This window comes from Phaethon lepturus, unplaced genomic scaffold, assembly GCF_000687285.1.
Source record: "Phaethon lepturus isolate BGI_N335 unplaced genomic scaffold, ASM68728v1 scaffold1624, whole genome shotgun sequence".
Lineage (NCBI taxonomy): Eukaryota > Metazoa > Chordata > Aves > Phaethontiformes > Phaethontidae > Phaethon > Phaethon lepturus.
The window spans coordinates 48,025-73,804 of NW_010535258.1; the positions used below are offsets into that span (position 1 = coordinate 48,025).

Here is a 25,780-nt window from a genome sequence, read left to right on the forward strand (position 1 = left end):
CAATACCATTAAAAAGTGTTGTCTGCAACTAGTTTAGAGCTCCTACAGGTATTTTATGCAAACTGGAAGCATATTCAATTTGATGTAGAACTCCTTGAGTCTACTGGGATCATAACCATCCTTTTTTCATTGCAAGAAAATCATCATGAAAGATACCTTTTCACGGAGGAAAAGACTGAAAAGGAGAAAGGACTTTGTAAAAAGTTCACAAAAGATCCATGAAAACATAGAAGTCACATAATGCCAGTCAATATGTAAACGGTACCTGTGCTCTGCACAGTGCAGGCAGAATTAACTTATGGATTACTCCTTACAATACATTAGAAATTTGTCATCCATCATCATCATTTCTGGATGTGTTTCAGGCAGTCATGAGAAATGGATTGGAGTGGTTTTCTTCAAAGCCCATTGTTGTTTGATGAGCATGAATATATCACCAAGTGCTACTTCTCACACTGTCATAATCTCTTTACCTGTGATTTTAGAGAATAATGTCACAGCTGGTCTAACGGAAAATCAGTCATGCTGTACATCTGTGTGTCAGAAATTTTTTTTTCTTATAGTATCTATTTCTTCCCGTTCATTATTTTGGTGGATTTAGCATTCAACTGCAGTACATACTCAATCTTTAATTTACATCATGCCCATTAACTCAAAGCAATTGTTCAGGTTTTCACTGTTTTGTGTCCCTTTATTGCTAATAGAAATCATTTTGTGGCTCTGAATTTTACACGCAATATTTTGTTAATAATTCATGAATCATTCACACCCGCATGCATCATTCACACCCACTGAAATTTCAGAGTGTTGCAAAACTGAGTTTTGGTATGTCTCTGGAATGACCTGCATGGTATATATCTTTTGACTGGCTAATTGCTGGCTTAAACACGAATGTGTTCACTGATTAGTTAGATTTAGTTAGAATTAAAATTAGATTTAGGGAGCAATGTTCAGAGTATAGGTTTTATGATATGATACTCTATAATTAGTATAGATGGGATGAATATACATTATAGAAAAGACTGTGAATTAGCTGCATTACTTTTGTTCCTAGTGCAATAAGTAGCTCAGATTCTATTTTAAACTCAGTTTTTTTTCCCCCCTATTTTAGGCGAATTTACCCTCCTGATGATAAGACGTTACTTGAAAAGTATGAGAGTTTGTTAGCCACTGCTTTCCAGACGTTTCTTGCTGGGAGAGCAGCTTCACTTCAGCGAGAAATGAATAACCCTTTAAAAAGAATGAAGGTACTGAAGCACAAGAAGTATTGGCTGTTGGAGTTATTTATCTTGGGATTCATGACCTTGTGGATCAGTTTCACCATAAACATTTGTGATGGCTAATAGATAGCATTTGATAATGTTTCCATCATTTTATTATCATTCTTTGTGCAGCTTGTGGGCCAGATCCTTGAATCTGGATGAACTGCAGTAGACCCAGGGTGGAGACAGGCTAGATGGCTTTAAGCTGCTTTACCATTTCCCTGATCCTCAGCCTTACCCCTGGCCAAACCAGAGGTTGGCAGAAACTGCTTTTGAGCTGGTAATTGCCTCCTCCTTCCTTTGGTAATGTCCCCAGTCTATTCATCCACTTTTATGGACCGGAACGAGAGATATCACAAAAGCAGCTTCATTAAGGCATCCAAAACCTCTGCCTGATGGCCTATGTATGTAGTCAGAGACAGTAGGAAGATGGATATATTTAAAATAACAAACTAACATGATTTAGTTTGAAATCTGAGAAATAATTTCCCATTTTTGTAGTTGGCATCATCCAGCAGTTTTACAGAAATCTTTGTTCAACCCTTTCTTCAGACTTTAATAAATGTTAAGACTTGATTTTAACTTTCAGTTTCATGTTGATTGCAAGCCAAGATGCATACATCAGAAGAAATACTTTTATATCCGTGGAGGGATTCATAGTCTTATTTCAGGAATTAGTAATCAAAGTAATTTCAAATTCTTACTACTTGGTTCTTGAATTTTGGAAGGATAAGGTATGTGCTGCTTTGAATTAATTGTAAGGAATTCCCATTTCTAGGAGGAGGACATTTTGGATCTTCTGGAGCAGTGTGAAATAGATGATGAAAAACTAATGGGAAAATGCACCAGGCAGCGAGGACCTAAGGTATTTGACATTTAGATACCAATTTTTATTTCACTCTGGAGAGAGGTAGTCTGAGAATTTAAAGTGGGGACTTCAGTTAGCTGATCCTGGTGGAAGTTTTCTTCCTCAGACTGCCATTAACCCCTTTTTTTTTTTTTTTTTTTTAAAAGTATGAAGAGAAGCATAACTACCATTTGTCCAACTAAATACCATTAAAATTTTAACTGGATATGACATCCTTCTTTTCCTCTCTAAGCTGTTTTGAGGAATTGTCGTGTATGGTAACAACCGTTGTACAAGAGATTGCTTGATTTCAGTGTGTGAAATGATTTTTATATCCATAGCCTATCCCAAAAGAATGCTTTCATCTTTAATCGATTAGTGCCACTAAGGAATTTTGAGATCATAGGATAAAAGGCATGATGAAAGCTCAAAGGATTAATTATGATTATGATCTATCCATAGCTTGCTCACTTGCTAAAAGAGTTGTACCTTATACCTTTGAGCCTGTTTTGTATCCAAAATCTGCTCTTAAAGTGAGTGTAAATTATTTTTAGCTTAATGCTTTCTGCTTGTGTGCGTAGTGCATACATAGTTAAATATGCTGCTTATCTCTGTAAGCCAGTAAAGATAAATAGTTCTGGCTCAGCTAAAATAAGTATGATTCTTATATCCTGTAAACATTTTAGGTCAAGTCTGCTTAGAAGAGCCTACATTTATGTTCCTGTGCTCTTATGGATTTGTTTATGGATGCATGTAAATTTTTTTACAGCATTTTGTGTTTCTGATGATTTCTGTACAAAATGAATGCTGACAATTGTCCTGAGCTTGCAGGGGTCCTTTATATATGTGCAAGAATCCAAAGAGCTACATCTTATTACAGGCATGCATACTGGAAAGAGGACCTGCATACCCAATCTAGTACTAAGATAGATTTGCAGGAACCTCGTTACAAATACATGGATTTTGTGAGCTAGTGCTTTAACAGTGGTGGATTCATTTAAAGAGGAGGGAAAAAAAAAAAAGAAATCCAGTCCACCCTGGCAACACACTCAACTTGCATTCTTCAGGGATTCTTTTCCTTGAGGTTTTGTTTTCAGTTCTTTAACATAGGGTCACTTAATTCAAGTTCAATTTCTCAGACATATTTTTCCTTTTTCCGGAAGCCTGTCTTTTCCCAGCAGCCTATCTATTTGGTTCACTGTATGCACACAGACTTGATCTATATTATTTCTATACTGGCTGCACACAAGCCATTCCCAAGCTGGAGGCCATAAACATTTAATAGGGTACTGAGCCCAAACTGAGAAACCTCTTTTAATTAGTTTTAAGATGAAATTTGATCAATTTGTGAGTGAGACTATATGACATGGTCTTCTTTTATAGCAGGCATATGGATTCTGTAGCTTACAAGCTACTCTACCGGTACAATACTGTTTGCACTTACAGGAGAAAGAAAAAATCGCATACGACCAAAATTCCCACTTTTTTTTTTTCCATGAAGTTGGTGGAATCAGAAGGGAAGGCAATGAAACTAGCTTATGCAAGGAGATTGTTTCTTTTCCTTGCAGTATGCACACTTCATGCAGTGCAGAATCTCTATTCCTGCATCTTTTTTAGGGTCCTTATACACTTCTCAATCATTTAAACCATGCCTACAGTGAAGCCATGTGACGGGAGACTTCCCTGGTTGCATAATATCCTATGCACTCCCTTTGAAATACAGATTCCCATTGCAGATGGTCCTTGTATCTTATACCCAAAGAGCATCACCTCTTTCCTATAAGGGGTAAGGTGCCTATGGCTAATACTATGCATTTGATAGGCCACCTCTTTGTAAGGGGTCTGCTATGAGATATGTAGTATCTAAATATATATCTGTATAGAAATCTGGTGAGTGGGGTAGGCAGTAGAACTTACTGTTGTCTGCAAATCTATCAGGTGAGAGAATAATCCAGCTGTAAAACTCATCTTGTAATCATAAAATCCTACAAATAAAGATCCATTAGCATATCAAAAAAGTAATATATGCAAGATTTGATAGACAAAACAAACCTGAAGGAACAGTACTTTTCACATATGTGTTACCCAACATGAAATGTTATTTCAAAGGGACATAAAGTCCTATTCTCCCTTAAAAGTCAGTGGCTGGCGTGCTGACAAAAGCTACTGTTAGGAAGTCAGATGCTCTGCCTTGAGTGCACACTCTTCCTTGGAAAAAGGAACAGTCAGGACTTAGAAAACTCTATACAGAACAGCTGGAGTAGTTTGGAGAGAGAGGTGTTTTCCTCCTCATCCTCTCCATACATAGAAACATATATATACATACACATATATACATACATATGTCTGAGGGGTAGAGGAGTGTGTGTGTATAAATAAGCTCTGCATGTAACAACTATTTCATGTTTGCTACATGATTGGGAGCTCAGAGTAGAAAGCAAGTCAAGAATTTGCCAGAATGAAGGCATTTTTGCCTGCAATTGAAGTATTACTGATTTCTCCTTAGATTGAGAAATACATTTTGGAAATGTCTGGTTTATGTGTAGCCTCTAGAGGGCACCTTATCCTTACGCACTGTAACGCTTACTCATGTTTATTACATTGCACCCGTTCGCGCGGGGAAAAAGAACTAAGGAAATAAAATAACAGATATTTTAGAGGAAATGAGAGATTAATTTTATTTTTATTCTTATGATATAAAATCAGATGAGTTTACTCAAAGAAAAATCAGGCTAGCAAAAGGGGAAAGTCAAGGTGATTAGAATTGCTAAGCAATCAAATATCTCTTATTTTAAGAGGTCAGTTTAAACCCAGATCTAGCTATTATTTGTCATTACTGCTTTTTGTAATTTCTTTGATCTTTCTTTTTATTCTTCTTCATTGATTGATGTGAAGTCTTGGTCAGAATGTTCTTATTGTTTCATGTACAATGTGTGAGGAACACGCATATCATAAGTGGGAATGAGATCTACCTTAAAGCCCCTGCGAGTTTTGATTGGAAATGTTTATTATACCTTTTATAACTCATCAGGAATGTCTGATCAATATATCTCCATGATACACAGTATTTCATGATTAGGACAACTATTTCTGAGAAAGCAAGAAGTGTTGAGGCACCTAAATTTGTCCTTTTGTTAGGTTCAAAGATATCAAAATATTCTTTGTGTAATCTGAACAATTACCAGGGCTCTCCTCAATGCAATATACTTCTTCAACTCTTCCTTACCTGGTCTAACAGCTTGGGCTTGCATAAACATACTGTCACTTTTAAGCTAGTGGAAATCTCTTTCCTTCCTTGGCTGGAATAGAAGTTTAGGTAGAATATGTTTACTTACACTGCAAGTGTATCTCGCAGGAACAGTATCTTTGGGGTTTTATTCTGTGCCCTTCACAATAAATCGTGGTGTATTACATTATTCTAAGATAATAGGGCTATTTAAATTATCCTGAGAGTTATTCTATTTCACTCTGACCCAAAATACATTCAGAAATTGTCATATTAATTTTTTTGAATCTGAGATTTAATTGCAGTCAGTTAGATGACTAGGAAGATAAGGCCATCACCATAGCTTCTTATAGCTGAGAGTTACTGGAAAGAAAAGGTGTAGGAAAAAAAGGACCACATGAGCCTTCTTAGGATAATAGATATAATGAAGGATATTGCATTTTTCTTGTCTGCCCTATGGTAGATGGAAGAAGAAAAATGTTCTTTTGTAGTTTCTGTTCTTGCTTCAGTTTCTCTGTCTTCTACTTTTTGTGGTATCCTTGGTGATAGCACTGAATCCCAGGTGCATATGGGACACCAAATACACCTAGCATAGCTTGCTATATTCTTCCAGTTTCTGCTTTCTGCAGGATGTGTATTAATCACTTTCTCTTTCAGATGTGTACCAGCCAAAGTTCCCTGATGTATTTCTTTACATTAGGCATTGTTAAACTGTAGCTTCAGTTATTGCAAATATCAGTGAGGGATTGGAACTGATTGTAAATGGTATTCTGTATCACTTGATTTATGATTTCAGACTGTAATTCTGGTAGTGTAAGTCATACTTGAAATAAAATAATTTTTTCCCCCTTACTATATTCTGCTGCTCTTCATGTGAGAAAGATTAGTATTACTCTGGTGAATTTAATGAAATATTTAAGCACTTATTTTAAAATTAAGGACAATCTAATTTGGGAGGATTTAAATATGTAAAAATGAACCTGCCTGAATCTGGAACCTAGTGTGATAGTAAAGTGTTCTTTTGGGATTATGAAGGAATTTAATTTCTGTGTTTTTGTTTATTTTTTTTATTTTTTGCATTAGCCCTTGTGTTCAATGCCAGAGAGTGCACAGCCCTTAAGAAAACTTAAGAACTACAATAGTGATAGTAGCTGTGGTAGCAGTAGCAGTATGTCAGAATCAGGAGAAGAAACTGAAAAGGAAGATCACAATGAAAAAAAAGAGAAGAAAGTTTCATATGATCTTGAAGAAAATAAATGCAAATCTTTGGAACGATCAGGTAAGTGAAATCATCATTTTTCCGAGTAAATCTGGCATTCATGATGAATTGTATAAAATGCTTCAGCATTTTAGAATGTATCAACATTTGTAACTCAGGATTAAACACCAGTTTGCTTGTTTCGTCATCTTTAAAATATTTTCTAAATTAATGAAAATTAATTTTAAAAAAAGGAAGAAATGAATATTATTTTGCCAGGGACACTAAAGAGAAAAGTACACCTGGGCTACCATCTGGGCTACACTTGGAAATGGTATGAATGTTCCTCTTTGCTCTTAGATTTTTTTTTTTGGACAGATTGTCATTTTTTCGCCTGTAAAAGGTAGTTTTATTAAGCTTGCATTTTCTGGAATATAGATAGGATAAAGAAATGTATCTGGAGGTAACATATTCCAGATGAGATTCCTGTACAGCTTTTTTGTGTGTGATTGTTTTCTTGTTTGCTGCAGAGCATTAGTGTGAGCATGTTCTGTTGAACATGGTAGATACAGCATGTTATTTTTTGTTTTAGTGGTGTATTGTCTCAAAGAATTTTGTCATATAATTGCACACATATAACACTGCTTCTAAAATTTCATTTTTCGTAGCAGCATCCTTTATTTAGCAGAAGACTGAACTAAAAAACTGTACAGCTATGCAGGAGCAGGTGAGGGATAGTGGATCTGCAAATATGGGATCCAAAACCAAATTTTCTCTCCTGCTTCTGTATCTTACAGTCTGGAAGCACGTAGTAGCCACATACTTTTTGACCATTAGGGCATATGCACCCTGTCATAAATCTGATGCATCTTATGAGGTAGACTCCAGTCCTCTATTAAAGCTGACTGTGAGGAAGACATAAATATTCTTATAGAGCATGTAAAGTATGTGTTATTAGGGAATCTGACATGACTGAATGCTACATATATAGCTGTTAGTCAACATACATTATAGTACAACATATGTGTACACATGTTGTTCATATATGTTGTTAGTTACAAAGGCTGAAAAATGGGTATTAAAAAATAATAAGTAATTGCATAATACATTTAATTTGTCTGCAGGTAGAGTGAACTGGAAACCTTCAACTCAAAATATAAAATCTCCATCATATTCATCCCCCACATCATCCACAGGTCCAATAAGGCGTTCTGTAAGCTGCCCTCGTTCAATATCAATATTGACTATGCAGTCACAGGCAGCTGAGCAACGTCCCTTTTCAGCCAAAGCATCTCTGCAAATCCAGCGTGCATCCTCAGTGAATAGGTCTCATTCTTTAAATCGCAGCCCTTCTTCGGCCAGAGTCTCTCAGACACCCAGCTTGGGAACTATGAACTCTTCGGGGGTGAGTTAACACAACAGTTGCGTTGAAAATGTGTTCCATTTCTCTAAAACTCAATAAATACGTTACTAATTTTTACAATGTCAGAAAACCTGAGGTACTGTAGCCAATGCTATTTTGACAGAAACTCAGGAGTATAAGATCTCTGGACCTGCATATAACTTACAGTGAATGCTAGCTGTGATGTGTCAGTGTTTCTGGTGCAAGAATACAGATGTCACATTTTGTGAGAATGGAAGTCTTAGAGTTTTTGTGACTGGGAAAGCTGCTCTCCTAAATAGCTTTTTGGAGATAGAAAGAGTTTTTACCTCTCCTAAAAATTTTCTCTGATTTGTTTGGGGACTGCTGGTTCTGAAATAAGGATGTACCTACATTTAAAATCTTTACAGTAACAAAAATACATCAATAGTTCAAAACCAGTGTATACTCCACATTGTACCAGAATAAAACATTAGTAAGACTTTGTATGGATGTCCATTGTAGAAGAAAGTGTAATTAATTTTCAACCTACTGTACCTAATTCGCATATACTATACCACTGCAGTAGAGCTGTATTTCCTCTACTTCCCAAGTGAACAAATTAAAATTTATAGATAGTTCTTGTCATCTCTAGAATTTGCCACTGCAATAACTATCTTAGAAGCCATCTTTTTTTTTAAAGTTAAGATAAAACTTCTTTCATTTTGAAGCCTGTCCCTGAGATAGACAAGCATTTAGACTCAGGTGATCTAACTAAATAATTAATAGAATAATAGATCAGATTAAATACTTCTAGCTGTTTAGAATTTGTGTGGTTAGTTGTAATTTCACAATGTACTTTTGAGCCACATATTTTTTCCTTTTGTGACCAGACTCTCATCCTCTTTGGTATCTCCTTCACAACCCTGGCATTTCTTCTTTTGTGTTTGCATGGTGGACCATATATCCGCTTACCCCTAGGCAGCGTTTGCCGGGATGAGTCCCCAGCCGCATTCAGTATTGTATTGAGTGCTGGTGCCAGTGTGTTTCCATTCATGCTTTGGTGCCTGACCTGTATATTTCATCACCCAAATAATTCATCTGGAGAGGGGGCAAACCCGTATTTGCAGCCTTCCTCTATTGTGGTGAGCTTTGATTGTGGGAAATCCTTTTGTAATGCTAATGAACTTGCTTCACAGTATTTACTATCTCTAATCATCATTTTTATCTGGTAGGACGCTCATTGTCTGTTTTGGCTGTGAGGCTTTGTCTAAATGATGAAAAAGGATCCTTTTAAAATTGTGTGCTGACATCTTGTGAAATACTCCTTAACATGGTTTTCTGTCTTTAAAGTCAGCTAATAGAATTGGAAAGACATTAAGATTGTGTCTTCACCACAACGTGTTAAAGGTATTTTTTATCACATTAGCTATCTCAAGTTTTAAAAGTACCCCTTTATCTTCAAGATGTACTCCGAGACTTTAATGAGACAGGGCTAATATAGATTTTTCTATTCACATTAACTCTATATCAAATACAAATTACTGAAAGATTAAAAACAGTCTCTTACCATCTGACGTGAAAAATGGGCTACTCACTTAAATTAACATTAGTAAGAAACCATACTCTGTTTTTCGTTGAGAAAGCTCCACCACAGAAATGATCTTGATATGCAGAACAATTATGTTGGGTGATAGAGCTTAGGTCATGCTTCTTAAAATAATGTGAATAAAATTACTTACAGAATGGATAAGAAGTACTCATAATTTAGCTCTGTATTGTGAATGGAACTCTGTTCATAATTATTTTTGCAACTAAGAATAATATACTATCTATTACTGCTAGAATAAAATTCAAATTGATAAACTATAACTTACTAAGAAATCATTTGTGCATGATAAAGTATTACTTTATCCTTTGGGAAAGAAAAGAGCAGTATATTGCCATTTTTGGAGGCTGCTGAGATCCAAATGTACTGAAGGTATGGAAACTAAGTTTGGGATAAGTCATTTACCATTGGGAATTATAAATGCATTATTATAGCAGTTATAAACAAAAGTAGATTTGGAAATATTTGTTGTCTCATTATTTCAGCCACTTTATTATATAACATGTAGCAAAATATTTTGTTATGCTTGAAAATATTTATCACTTACTTAAGCAAAAATATCCTTAAGTAAGTATTGTAGTTCTTACAGAATACTAAGATTTAGAAATGCCTAAAAATTTTGAATTAAACTCTTGAGGAAATATAAAATTAAGCCAACTTAATCTTGCAAATACAAAAATATGCAGAAGTAAAGGAAGAGGATCAGAAATACTTCTAACTAGTGTCTAAGATTTAAAGAAAACCCCCAAACCCTCCCGAGATGATTCTCTGCAGACACTTGTAGGGGTTCAAGTTGGTGTTTGGTGTAAAAAGCACTGGTCTTTTAAACAAAATCCTGGACAATCAAAGACACTGTCAGAACCCCCACTGACTAGAGTAGGAGCAAAGTGCCCTTACTTTTTAATGCTTCCTGAAATCTTGGCACAATGACATATAATTGTCAGTTTCTGTTAAATTGTTGCAGTGAAGAACTGAAAGGAAGTTTTTTATGACTAATAATTTATTTTCATAATGTTGAATTTAAATTCAAAGTCTATTATCTAAAATTCAAATTTATATTTTAAATGGTGCGCACCATAAATATCAAATATGTATTTGTTTATTCTGTTTCCAACAAACTTAAATTTGAACTATTTTTCTTTAATTTCTTGACAACTATAAGTAGTAGGGATGCATTAGTGTACATGAGGCATATGTGTGTATATCAGTTTTGTATCAGATATTATGTCTATAGCCTTTAACAATATATTTTATGTCACCTTATTTAGGATTTATTTTTGTCAAGGAAACATCTTTGTAATGTAATCTAATGACATGCCTGACATTTTTCCTCTGCTTTGTATTGGTTTTTAGAACGAGTCTTTGCTGCAACAGAAAACAAAAGAGCAAGAAGTTGCTTTGACAAAAGAGACTCTTCTCATTATTAATGACATGAGAATGAAGTTTCCAGGAAAAACAGATGAAGAATCAGAATTAATTATCGAAGATGTAAGTATCTATAAATAAGAAAGAAGAATTACAGGCTAGACATGTACTCTTTAGTCCAGTAAAATGAAGGAAAGTAGAAAGCTCAATTTATGATTCATGAGCTCCTGTGGCCTTAAAACTTCCATAACTCAGGATAATTCAAAAGATTTCAAAAGCTTGGAGCTTTGCATACTTTCTGACCTTAGAAGAGCAGCACTGAAAACATTCCTATGTCTTTATAAAATATATGAGAAACAATCAGCAAGGTTAGGAAATTTCAGTTTTTCATTGTGGAGAAAGTTCAAACTTTTAAGTAAGCTAAGAAGAAAGTTACAATTCATTAACAGTTTATATTTCATCTGATATTGTTAGTATAGATCCTGACATGTTTAACTTGCTCTCAAATAGGCATACTAGGGAACTCAGAATGGTATGCTGCAAGTCAGACTGGAGGTTTGCTAGTCATAAAAAACACCCGTCACACTCTTTTTGGCTCTTCTAGTCTGCTGTCTTACTCTTGCTTATATTCATCATTGTCCTAAGCCTCATCATTTGGTATCAAAGACATGTGAAACAATGCCCAATCTAAAGGGCAGTTAAAAAGCAGTACCTAGTATTCAGATATATAAGCGGAAAATACTTGGTATCCAAATCCCTTTTAAATATCTAGTGCAAAGAAACTAATATCAGCTTGGAAAAGAAAAAAATTAAGACAGAGATTCTTTTCTCAGTCTAGTAGATATGGAGACATCTAGTAATTTAAATTAACACCTGTATTCTGATGTAGTAAGCACAGTCCAGGGTATGTTAAAATTAATCTAATTTGCCATCCAGTCAGGAATGTCCTTTGCTCTGTGAGCTTTTGAAATGTTGATTATGTCTCTAGTGATCTGTGCAACTACATCACAGTGGAAAGGAATTCTTCTGTAATGATGGCTGTTTTGGGTGATTCTGAAAGATAGCATTCATAACTAGCATATTTAATTTTTCGTCTTAGAATCAGAAATAAAATTCTTCATTAAATTTTCTTCTTCGGACATGTGAGAGTGTGTGTGCATTTATGTACATATGGAAGTGTGTGTGTATGTACTCCATCTAGTGGTGCTTTCTCATACAACGTTACCATGGTTATAAATGCCCTTTCTTATTGCAGAATTCTTTTATAAATTTGTCTGACCTTAACTAGTTTCTGATGAGAAATAATATTTCATCATGGACGGAAACAAACAATGGTACATTAGTTGTCAATGAGGTAGAACTTGTCATAGTTCTGGAATAGAATAGAATAAATAACAAAATAAAAACGTATGTTCACAGCTTGAGATATTTTGGTAGCATTTAGACATCGTAAAAGGAGAATATTGCACTTCATATATGCTTATTTATAGAAAGGCTGTTTTCAAGGTATGCCTAATGTGCTCTATGCAGCAAAAAACTCACTATTTAAATAGGTTAACAGTTACGCGTTATTGAACTTATTGCTGTGTTCAAGGAATCCCAGCTGCGTCAGTCAAGACAAGTTTCTATCTGCTTTGTTGTGTATGACTGTCAGAATTGGGTGGAAAAGAGGGTAGGATTAAACTGAAAGATTGCACATGTCTTTGCAAGCATTCCCCAAATAAACTTGCAAACATTTTTCTACTTCTTTTCTCTAAAAGGCCTTTTCACAGATGTCTTTTAGATGCTTACACTTTTTAGCATTAGGAATGCCCATGAATGAAATGGCAGATTTCAGTTGTTTTTATGTGTATTTCTTTTATCTTGTGTTTTGCAATGATTACAGATTATGGATAATTGGAAGTATCATAAAACAAAAGTGGCGTCCTATTGGTTGGTAAAATTGGATTCTGTAAAGCAACGAAAAGTAAGTGACATATATTTAATTTCCTGAAGATCGTCTGAAGTAGGTGCATAGCAGCGTTTCTACTGGTGCTTAGCAGTATCTGGGAGTGACCTGAGATGCTGAAATACTGACTATTAATGATAACATATATATGAATTAATTCCATTGCAGGAAATGGTGTCACTCCATATTTATCCTGGAAAAAAACAGTTTCTTAATTTAGTCTGCCAAAAGAAAAGCAAACAAATAAATGTTTAGTGCTTACATGCCTAATTTTTAGCAAACATTCTTAGAAGTGTATTGATTCGGCAGATTTGATTGATAAGGGATAAACCAGTCAGCAGTTTCAGACCAGGCATATTGAAACTCCATTATGGAGTTATCGCACTTGGCTTGTTGAGTCTTTGACCCACAGTATTACAACAGAGCACGTTGAATAAAAAATAGACCTGCCAAGCAAAGATTATTGACATTATTATAAGGTTCAACTGACTGGTTTAGCCTTGCAAAGGACTAGTTATATTTGTTTATTATTCTGTCTTCACTCATCTGCTATCTAGGAGCTACTGCTGTGCATAGTATCTAAAGAGTTTTTAAGATGTTTAAAACCTGACATACTATAATATGTCATTCATATCTGTATGTCACATATCAGTCAAAATCATCTTCCCAGTGTAATATTTATTTCCCTTAACGTAGTAGAAATTGTTTCTATTGTTAATATTTTGGTACCCCTAAAGCAGTATTTTGGGTCTTTCTCTGCCTCAGTCACTGACACATTATGTGGATTAGCATATCCGTTCCAGGCATTTAACCTCTGTGTGTCTCAATCTATAAAGACAATCTGTCTTTATAGGCCGTAAAAGAAAGTAACTTAATCAAAAAGCTGCATACATGATAAATATTATAATTGGAAAAGGTTGGTAGATTGTTATAAAAGAATGGAAGAACGATTTCAGATCCTTATCTCAAATTACTTTTTATAAAATCAGCAGTATGATGCTCAGTCTTTCAAACTATATTTCATTGAATATTGCATTAAATGCTTGTATTTTCATAGTGGACAGAGAAAACATGTCCATTTAATGTGTTGCCATATGATAGAAATATATTTGACTATTCAAGTTAAGTTCAGATATTAAGTGGAATATGTGTCCAGACAGCTTTCTAAAACTAAATTAGGCATGACAAACTGTAGAACTTGGAAATGTAGGAGCCTATAACTTAATGAAAAATCTTAAACCACATCAAATGACAGCACAGATGTATAATTTAGCGGAGTTTTTTCTTGTGCCATTGACAGGAATCAGTAGAGCAACCAACTTCATTGGTTGAAATTGTGTCATTTTTTGTTTGATATCTACAGCTGTTCTGCTGAATAGTCCTTTGCTTAACATGATTTCTTATTTCTTCTCAAGGACAGGAAAGAGGGCTGAAATTCCAATATAGGTGCACATAGGTCTTTTCTGTTGCGTGCATATGGCAATTGTAACCTTTTGCCCAAAACCAGAGTGTTAGTGAGGGCTTGTAGAAGATGATGATGTGGAGGAAGAGAGAGATAGGTACATACATATATACATGGGTAACAGGGCCCAGAATTCACACTGCTGCTGCAATGGCGATCTCATTTTCTCAGCAAGAATCTTTGGGACAGTTGAAACTGGTGGGGGATGTGTTGCTAGAATTGTTTTCTTTAATCTATGATGCCACAAGTGTGGAAAGGAGTCACCTGATTGGGCCCATCGTTGCAACTGAGATACAAGGCTTTCACACACGGCTGGTAAAGGTGTCTCTTTCAACCCTTCCCCATAGGTCATTCCCCAAAACTATGGGAAGGAATTGCCACGGGGAGAGTGATAAATCTGCTCTTTGAGGGACTGAGGCTATTTGCTATACATTCTTCAATTGCCCTTCCTGAGCTCCTTTTGGACATCTGGCTTAATGTATCTGTGTCTGGGTTTTTTTTCTTTTTAATTTTCTTTTCAATCTAGTCAGAATTTTGTCCTGTAAGCATTCTTTCAGAAAGCCTACAATAAAGGGTGGTTCTGTCCTTTATTTGACTGACAGTCATGTAAAACCAAGGGCACATGTACAAAGTCAGTATGATAAAGGTTGATATGCCAGGTTGTTATTAGCAAAAACTGCACAATGAGAAATGTGGATTTCTTTGCTCTTCTTGTGAGGACATCTTTTACAACTTAGGAGACTTTATAATTCCTGAAGCACTAGTGGGTCCTTCATCTTTGCTTGCATTGTAAATGATTTGCCTTTTTTTTTTAAACTGCTTTTAACCTCAATCCCTTCAAGCAATCGGATAGTTATTCTTAGAAGGGTAGTTTATAAAAACAGATTAACTTTGACAATGACATTGCAGCTGAGGACTGCCAAATGTGTAAGCTTTTGTTGATTTGAAAGAAGTATGTTTTATATTCCAGTGGGGTGGGTAAAGGAGAGTGAGCTCAAGGTGGAGAATATTTGTGCAAGTAAGGAATCTGTCTCAAAGGTACCTTCTGCAACTTTGTGAAATACAAACCAGAAACTCAGTCCCCTTCGCTATACTTACTGGGAAGTTCTAAAACACGAGGAGAAAATACCTGGGCAATGTACTAGATTTCACAATGTTCATCTGACAGGTATATTTTCTTAAGAATTATTCAATATGATGTAGAAAAATTAAACTGCTGCTCATATTCTTAGTATCTAACATTCTGGCATTACAGCAGAGGTACAAGAGGCATTTAGAAGCAAGTTGAGAGTAAATTGATGAAATCAGTACATGCTAAAGTGAGATTTAGTCTCCTAAGACTTTTAGGAAAAAGAGACTTTCCCATGGGAGGAGTTGTGACTGCTTTGTGTCACATCACTTTACATAATTTCTTTAAAAGTGTTTTGATGGTTACCAGAGGGCCAAAACATCTTGTTTTGAATATGCTCTTTCATAACATCTTGTTCTGTTACACCTAGATAATTGGTTATGTTAAAGTAAATCATGTAAATTGAAGTAAACAGAAAGATGAAGGCAAACTAGGGAAATTAACTTTGAAAAATGGGGATGTAGGTTTCATGAAGTTCCAGCTCTTGTGCAATGCCTTGTCTCTTTTCCTAAATGGATGATTAGAGCCATGTTTGCAAGTTAAGAACAATTAACTGGGTCATTTTCCCCTCTGGCATATTGGCAATATCAACACAGTAAAAACAACAAGATGGTTGTTTTCCGGAGTACCTGGCAGTCTGCAGCTTGCTCTAAGATGCAAGGTTCAGTCTTTAGTTTTCTTCAACTCCAGGTGCTAAAGAAAATGCTGCACATTAGCATCATAGTTCTTAGTACATGTCTTTTGGACTAGTGAGAGAATCTATACGGGGTGGAATTGTTCTGTTTTATACAGGGAGATAAATTTACTACGTCAGTATAACATTGCAAAGAAATGTATGGTTGATCCTTCATGTAATTTAGGGGCTGACTTGGTTCAAATGGATGTATACCATCACAGCTACTCGCCACTTGTGTGGGAAAGTCTTAATCAGGTGCTGCAGTCACTAGACAAGAACACCATCCTTAGGTTATAATTTACTACTCTCTTTATCTCACTCTTTGGGAGGAAGAGACCACAGATCTGGTTTTAGTGTGTTAGCTGCATTTGTAAAGATTCCCAACAGAGAGGACGGCATTACATTCACATTGGGTGCACATGTGCATGGAATGAACGCAAGACCTATGCATGCAGACTAATCCTAGGTCTTCAAAAAAGAGCTTAAGTAACATGTAAATGACATATTTCATTGAGGTTGTCATTATTAGGCACCTATATATTTTCTGTGCATTAAGCATTTCTCGTTATGACACAGATCCATTGTGCTATTGCAAATGTTTTGTTTGTTTGTGCTTTGTTTCCTTCATCATGTCTAATCAGACAACAGTTTGTTATGCAGGACCAAAAAAAAAAAATCAAAGTTCAACACCATGTTCCTACTTTACTGTTTTACTAAATTCCCTTCACCTTGTGAGGGTCAGATGTTTAACTGTGTGAATCAGTTTGTCATGCACATCTGAAAGTTTCCTGGGCAAGTATTGTACCTTCTAAATCTTAGAATTTGCAATATCTTATACCAAATCAGTGAATACCTCTATCGGTTCACCACCCACTTGAGTCTGACTGTTTTTTTGGAAGATGCTGTTTAGCGAAAGAGACAGTAAGGGTGTCTCTTTTACAGGAAATCATGTTGACTTTTTTTTAATAGGTTACATGCATCATAGCCTTTTTTTTAGGACAGATTTTGTCCCACACAGAGTGCCAGTGTGGGGCCTAAATACTACTTCGGTCACAAAACTATTCACAGGTGTACTGATAGTAAGTAGACAGAAGCCAAGACACTCTGGAGCCTCTTTCTCTCCAGTGATTATGGAGGGAACCTAGAGGTCTGACTTTTAAGAGAATGTACAGATGTTTAAAAGCTGGCAAGATGAATCCCACCTTCCATATCCAAGTTCAGTGGGATGTGCAAAGGCACATCAAAGAGGACTGTGATGACTTGGATGCGCGACTGCCTGTAAGTGTGTATGTGCGCTCAGTAGCGTTGACTTACTGGGTAAAATTCTTGGTGCTATACTGACTGCAGCTCAGCATTTTGTTCACCCACATCTTTACACACTTGTGTTTAAATGTAGTCCGTATATAATAAATCCGTTGCATTTCTATAAATGTTGCTATTTTAAATATCTTGCTCATTATTTTCTTTCTTACTGATTTCACTACACTGTTTACTGCATGAAAGGTAAACTAAAATGGTTTGATCTAGGGTAACACCGAGATTCAACAGACATTAAACCAAAAGGAGCTTGTAGCTTTTCAGGACATTTTAATTCTTTATAAAATAAATGGTGATCTAAAAAGGTGGGGGAAAAGATGAGATAATCTTGAAGTACATCATATTTGGGTTGTTAATTATGTTGCTTCTAGTCTGTAATTGTGTCCATTTTGTTTCTTTTTAAACTTTTTGTCATTTAAATGAGCTAGTATTGAACAGACTGACAAAAGTAAAATGAAATTTTCTGTAATAAAAATAAAACATTTTGATTTGGTTTTGTAAAATGTAAAAAAATGTATCATAAAAGTTTGCTGATGAATGCACAGAAATGAAACATAGACATCTGTGGGAATTTATAGCTATGCAGTCATCTCTCTGTGTGTGCGCGCGCAGTGAATCAGCGAACAGTTGGTTTTAGGTTTTGCAATATACCTTTGCTTTAATTTGCTCGAAATACTCTTTCCTAGGTTTTGGATATAGTCAAGACAAGTGTTCGTGCAGTTCTACAGCGTGTCTGGAAGGCTCCAGACATTGAAAATTTACATCTGTACCGTCTCTTTAACCGTGTATTTAATCGCTTGCTTTGGAGCCATGGTCAAGGTCTATGGAACTGCTTCTGTAATTCAGGGTAAGCCTGTTTTTATTATCTTAGTCTTCTTCATAACTTTTACAATCAATGCTGGCATACTTTTTTTCTCATTTTCATTCAAGAGAATGCTGTAATACATTGAACTTGTTTTTAAAACCATCTAAAGATACAGTATAATTAGAAGTCTAATAATCTACGCCAACCATTTCAGTAATGGAATCAGGCATTTAGTAATGTAACAAATAATCCAAGGAAAAAAAAATCTAATTTTCAAAATATTTGAGCTTTAGATCAACTCTTTCATTGGATGGTGCACAATTTTGAGGCCAGGCTGCTGTAAGTGTCAAATGTGGACTTACTATCAACAGCAATCATTGTCGTGTCTATCTGAGCTCAAGACATACAAGGAAAGAATTCAGTCACAAGTGCAGCTGACATCTCATGCCAAATGCAGTGTCAGTTCTGTGATTTACAAATAATGAGTTCAAATTTCTGTGCTTGATTACATTCACTGTTTCCCACACTGGTGGGAATTTAGGTATTTGCAGAATAGAAAATATCCACACTGAGGTAAGCAGTTGTTTTTGCTTTGGGTAGCAAATACAAGTTTTCTATGGGGGGGGAAAAAGATAAGGCCATATATTAAAAGTTCAATATTCTACACTTCAAAATCTACATTTCTGAAATCAAAGGCATTTGTGTAAGGATAGGTTTGGAGGATCAGATCATAGGTATAAAATAATCCCCCCCTTCCCACCTCCACATCCCAAATTTATTCATAAAATAAGAATAAAAATGTGTAAATATGAAATATACGGCACACAAAAAAGGCATTTTTTGCTGTAAGTCAATGTATAAAGAATGTAAAATACAATGTATAAAGAAAGGGAGGGGTTTTGATTAGCTTGCATAAGGTGTTGTAAGAGATTTATTGAAAAGGAACTACAACAAACACGCATAGTACGCTGATGGGTATTGTGTGCACAAAGGAATCAGGTCACTGTGTTCTTCACGTATAGTCACTTGTCATATATAGAGAATGCATGTAATGCACTTGTTAATTGTTTCCCAGCAAATCACTTTTTTGGGCTTTTTTACCATTACCTTCTCATTGATGAAGACTTGTTGTTGTTGTACAAGCCGTTAGGAGTCTTCACTTTTTTTTTTTTTTTTTTATTTCCACTGAGGCAAGCTGTGGGAACATGCAGATAATGTCAGCCTATAGATTTGCTAGAGGTAGGTATTGGGAATGCAGCACAGTCCAAAAGTAGGGTGAGAAACGGTTTTTGTGTTTCCAGTCTGAAACTGTTTTTTATGTAATCCTCAGCAGCTGCAGGGTCCCTTCTTCATGCCAGCAGAGGTGTGTGAAGTCTTGAGTCCAAGCCCAATTTTTTTTATCATAAAATATATTTACCTTCCCTTTTAATAATGCTGTTATCATTTTAAATTTTATGTTTAGTTTGAAAATCTTCTAATATGCATGAAAATTTTCATTTTGGATTTTTTTCTCTGCAACGAATGTTTTTTGTTCAAAATCTTTGAACAACTGCTGCTCACTTGGATCAGGTGAAGGGTCTCTGAGCCAGCAGAATAGTTCAATGAAGAGCAGGATTTCTCATCGAGCAATAATTTCATTCATGCAGAACAAGACTTTGCTCGCTCGAAAGTGGCGCTAAATTCTTTGACAGAGTTACAGTTCCTTGTAAGAGGAGTTGCTATGTAAAAGATTTTAAAAATACTGTCAAAGTAGTATACCAAAATCCAGAATGTGTAGAGATCACTCTGCACGTAATGCAGAATTCACAGAAGAAAACAGAAGGGCTGTCCGTACCTTCCCAGTATGTTGTTTGTTCAGTTACAAGGATCCTTCTTGCCATGTGATACACAATGGACAACTCATGACAGCACCTCTGTAGCAGAGAGGCCAACTTCTCATCGCTCTCTGTTAGAGAATCAAACTCCCCCTGTGCCACTGGAGGGGAGGAGGTAGAGAAATAGGGAGTGACGTTGAGTCCGGGAAAAGGGAGGGGTGGGGGGAAGGTATTTTAAGATTTGATTTTAGTTCTCATTATCCTACTCTGATTTGATTGGCAAGAAACTAAACTAATTTCCCCAAGTTGAGTCTGTTTTGCCCATGACAGTAATTGTTGAATGATCTCCCTGTCCTTAATCTCAACCCATGAGCCTTTCATTATATTTTCTCTCGCCTGTCCAGCTGAGGAGGGGGAGTGATAGAGCAGCTTTGGTGGGCACCTGGTGTCAACCCGCCACAAGGACTGAACAGTTTCAGCTGGAACATATAATCTAGGCTGAGGAGCCAGACTGAAAAATTTTTAGCTTATGTTTTAATCATTAATGTTCATAATTCCATCGTAATACAGTGTAATTTAAAAAAATCTCACTAGGCAGAGGTAAGCTTGCTGGTTCTTTGATGTTGTTTTAAGGACAAACTTCCTACACCAGGGCTGTGAGATCTGCTGATCTCAATGAACAAGGCTAAATCATCCTGGATGCTATGTTGAAGCCAGATGCAGCACATTTTCCTCACTGTATGAAGTTCGTCTTTCATAAACAAACAAAAAACCTCAGGCTTACAAACCATCTGTGCTACTGGATAATGTTTTTGACCAAAAAAAAGTCTTCACAGGGACCACGTTGCCTTTAAAACAGATGTAATGATCTGTAATCTGGTCAGAATTTTGCACAAACAGGAGTGTTGAGGTATATGCAAAGTATTGTTGTCATCTGTGGTAAACGTACCTGGTTTATATTGGTATGGTAGGGTTTGGGTTTTTTTTGGAAAGAGAAATGGCTTTTTAAGAAAACAAAAGCATGATGGTCTGCATTTCCAAAAGGAATGCTTCTATGCATAATAACACTTTGCAAGTTGCACTTAATTGTGGAAGACTAACTCCGTATGGTCAGATGGAATAATAAGTAGTACTTGAATGACTAAACTGAGCAACTCTCCTCATGTGATTATTTGAATAAGGAAGCAGAGCACCTTAAACTAATTTCATAGTTGTTTCTTAGGATCATGTACTTAAATTAGAAGAAGAGTATTATTATACTGTGTAGACGTTTAGAAATAATTTATTATTTTTATTAATTCCTTTAATATCTCATTACATTCACATTCAGGTGATAGCCTGTTAAAAATAAAAAGTTAGTTTTGTTATTCCTGTTGTAAGACACATACACAATTATGTGACAGTAAATCTTTATGTGCTAAACCTAAGTAATGTCCCTATGAATGCTTTAGGGAACAAACCAAGTGAAAAGTGGCTTTGGACATTTCACATATGAAGATTAAGTTCTTAATTTGTATTTTGGACTCAACGTCTTCCAACATTTGTGTTAAGTAGTATATACCTTTCCTGTAAACAGGCAAGGTCATGCTTTTTCTCTTGTTCCTCTATTGTTAAATCTGATATAAAGCAGTAAAGCTGTCAGATTGCAATTTGTGACAAAAAACTTGAAGTCATGTCTTTTTCCATAACAGGAGCTCTTGGGAAACCATATTCAGTAAAAGCACAGAGGTGGTGACTCCTGAGCAACTCCAGTGTTGCCAACGAATAGTACAGCTTTGTAAACACTGCCTGCTGGTGGTTTACAAATATTCATCAGATTCAAGAGGATCCCCAACTGGGATTAGTCCCCACTGGGATGATACAAGGTATACATTTCAATATTTTCTTCCTGAATTGTAAGTATAAAGGATAATACTGGAACAGGTTTCAGTCTATGTTGCTACCACTACACTTCTCCTTAAGCCTAGTTCACTAGGTATTTGTGGGGGGGGGAAATGGCAAAACTCCCAACATTTCCCTTGATCATGAGCTGCTTTTCTAATCTCTTTAGCCTGTTCATGAAGTGCTATTAAAAGAAGACTAGATATATGGATTTTGTGTGAAACTACACTTATTAAAGTCTTGGTTGCCTGCTGCCCAGGTAGCTGCAGCAAAGGCTTTCCATGAAGTAAACTGAAAATATCCTTTCTTCCCCTTCTCAGATCCCTCAAAATCACTGATTCCAGATTTGCATTCCTAGAGGTATCCTAACATGTATGATACTTCTGGCTTCACATTCGCAGTGGGATGCTATAGGGGCACAGCTCCAGCCAAGGGTCAGGTAAGTGCCATCTGATTTACTGTATTGCACAGTTTTGCAAAGTTGATTTCCAAAACCTACAGATTGAAAATTTTATTATTTCATTTTGTAGAGCATAAATATATTTTCAAACCTTGCAAAACAGCATCATATAGTAAAAAAATTATTTGGCACTTACCCGATTCTCCATTGGCTGGTTTAATTCTCCAACTGGATACAATAGGGATTTCTGAAAATGCTCCAAATGTGGGAGTCAACGATCTGCAATTTAACAATCGTAGGTGGAGAATTAAATGTAAGTTTCAAATTACTTAGGTTCCAAATTCTATCCGTAATGGCAATTTGAATTATTATGTATATAAACTTACAAATGCTTTGTTTATATAAAACATCTTACAGACATTATTTCATAGAAGGCCTTTATGAGTCAAATACTATGCGAAAAGCAAACCTTTGATATATTATCTGTTAAATTTATTTTATGACTTAAATTGCTTACTTGCTATATCTCAGACTAGTTATTTGATACACTGAACCCGTTTGTTATTGTCATATGTATCTTAAGGCACTTTAACATAATTTAAAACCAACCAGAAACTGAATTTGTTTGGTCACAGCAAAAGCAGAAGTATGTTAGCCACAAAACAAATCATATTCAATATTAACATCTACTGAGCTCTAGCAGGAGTATGGTAAACTCATCTGGATTAGCTAAGACTAGAAAATCTTCAACCTTGAAGTTTTTATTGCTTTTACTGTTAATACTGCAGAAAATTTTTCATCATGACCAACCACAAACTATTCAAACTGATGGGATTACTCTAATGTACTGCAGCTAACAGGCTTGCACATGGAAAGCAGCGAAAGGGTTTGTCCAATAGATCTTTCTCATCTCCAGTGTTTGTGTTTCTTTGGATGCTGAATGGAAGTTTATTCATAAATTTCAGAGGCTAGAAGAATCTAAGCCCTCTATATCCTAAATACCGGTATGTGTTCAACAATGGAGTGTCATGACAACTCTGATTAAAGTTACAGTTTTTATATTCATCTCCACAAACGTTAGATCTATACTGTGGATACTGCAATGTGCTAGTTAACCATGATATTCTTAATTTGTGAAATGAAAGATAGTGTGGAAATAAATGCTCTTGGCCATTATGCCCCACAATTGTAAGGTAATGAACTATTTTTCAAGAAATGGGAGAACCGTAACGCTATTTCACTTTTCATCTAGGTTTCTGTTTTTAAATGACAGAAGAATCTGCACTACTAATAATAGTTTTCTTGGCTTTCTTTCTTTCTACAATTTCTTGTAAAATTGTGTGAAGCACAAGAAGAGATTGGAGTATAATTTAATAAACGTACAAGAAGTCAAATTTTCCAAGACTTTATAAAATCTAATTTGAAGAACTTTGTTTTTTCTGAGCACAAACCAATTTTTTGTTTGTGTTTATGAAGCAAATGTTTGTGAAACAAAAGTTTTTAAAGATTACAGATACCTCTTTAGCTGGGAAAATTTATTTGTACAGAGAGAGAGAAAAAGATAATGAAAGCAGCCACAGAGTTCTTTTTCACTTTTCAAATTTGTTCTCAATCCCACTGCCTAACTGTAAATCCACTATATATCATGAAGAGAATGAATAGGAGTATTAATGTAAATGCGTATTAATGTAATTTTTTTCTCACAAAATTAAAATTGCAAAAAGACAATCGGAGAGCTCAAAAACTACACCAAAATCTCTTTGAAATAATAGCTAAAATCAAACTGTGTAAAAAGTCAGACTTTTCATATTTTGATAAATTCACCAGTGTTAAAAAAACCCCAACATCTACTGCTAGATCCTTACAGCTTGCAAAATAATCTTTATCTATTACCTGGCATATTCTCTGAGAAGCATTAGAGTTTTTTACTGTACTGTAAAGCAAAGGTAGGACTCAGTCTGGTGACATAGTGAACTGTTAAGCTCACCACCAACCCAAATCAGACTTAATTTTTTTGTAAATTGTTTAAAAAAGTATATTGGTGATAATATGTTTATAATAAAATCTTTTCTCAAAGCTTAAGCAAACCAAATGTGTACACTTACTTACATAGATTGTCTCCCATTGGCGGTGTGATGCTGTTTCTATCCCTGTGGTTATTAGGATCGGTCTCTTAAATTACTCATCATTAATCAATATGATTCACTAGAATGATGCAACAATTTTTAAGCAATAATTTATACGTGTTTTTGCACACTTACTGTGCTCATCTAATGACTTCTGCAATTAAATATTAGGAAATGATAACATGAAAACATTTAAGAATTACTATTAGGCATAAGATAAATTATTTTTTGTAGTATTACTTAAAATACAGGCTATATAGTTGCCTGAATTGCCAAAATCAATGATGTGGCTTACTAGGTTGTAGCATCATAAAAGGTAAATAGTCAATGATGTGGCTTACTAGGTTGTAGCATCATTGTTTCTTGCTTTACTAGAGTAGTGATGATAGCATGTCTATTTTTAGAGAATTAGAGCTCGAAACTGAAGCTGAAAATTTCTGTTTTTTCCCTAAAATTTCTGTTTTTTCCCTAATCAACTTTTTTTTTTACAACTTAACTTCTTATAAGCTGGTTAACATCAATTGCAGTTTTTACCCAGTTTAAATTGAATAAATAGTACCATAATAACAGAACAATGGATGAAGTATTAATTTTTGGTAGTAGTGTTAAACAGGTTACCATTGTTTTATTTATCCACTTGCTTTAAACTTAAAGGACTGAAGAGATGTTTGATCCTCATACAATATCTTGAAATTTTGCTAAGAGTTTCTCTGAGTTTAGAGCTGTTACCTCAGTTAGCTAGTGCCTAATGCCCTGTGTGTTTTATAAATAGTATTTATTGTAGGTAATTTCTTGCATACAATGCTATTATGGCACATGAACAACTAATTCTTTTGCTCTTGTACGTCACTTTGCCTGTAAACTCTGCTATATTTTTCGTATCCTTTCTAGGTATTTATTGGCAGGACCTTCACTGTTCATCATGAAATCATCCTCGTCCAACCTTAGCTGCAGTTCGTCTGGAATGCCTCGCCCTAACATTTTGTTTACACACAGATACAGTCACTTGTGAAGCAAAAGGAAAGTTGCTGTTCTTTGTAAATAATGGCACTCCATTTTTTTTCAAATTAAAATTTGTGATGGAGCTAAATATAAGTACTGTTATATATTTACTACCATATTATGATAACATTTAGCTGAAAACATACTGTAAAAGTATAGCTTTTCTGGAAACGTAATAAACCTTCTTAAGTTGTTTACACACACATGTGAATGTGTAGATCTTGCTAGGTTTATAAGTAATTCCTTCCTATAGAAATGTTATTTTTGCTGCAGAATATATGAAATCAAATTGATCTTGAAGATCCTATCGCAGTGTTACATTATTTTGTAAGTACAATGAATATTGACTTGAA

The 25,780-nt window shown here is 35.3% G+C and overlaps 1 protein-coding gene across 1 annotated transcript in view; it reads left to right on the plus strand.

The window, feature by feature from the left end:
* The window catches only part of TTLL7 (tubulin tyrosine ligase-like family, member 7), a 53,693-nt gene extending 28,256 nt beyond the window's left edge, over positions 1-25,437 (plus strand). The window contains exons 12-20 of the mRNA XM_010285737.1: positions 1,112-1,247; positions 2,041-2,127; positions 6,419-6,614; positions 7,730-7,938; positions 10,856-10,990; positions 12,753-12,833; positions 18,086-18,246; positions 21,710-21,883; positions 25,317-25,437. Of these exons, the coding sequence (XP_010284039.1) occupies positions 1,112-1,247; positions 2,041-2,127; positions 6,419-6,614; positions 7,730-7,938; positions 10,856-10,990; positions 12,753-12,833; positions 18,086-18,246; positions 21,710-21,883; positions 25,317-25,437 (1,300 nt within the window). The remainder of the gene's footprint in view (positions 1-1,111; positions 1,248-2,040; positions 2,128-6,418; positions 6,615-7,729; positions 7,939-10,855; positions 10,991-12,752; positions 12,834-18,085; positions 18,247-21,709; positions 21,884-25,316) is intronic.
* The last annotated feature ends 343 nt before the right edge of the window (positions 25,438-25,780 follow it).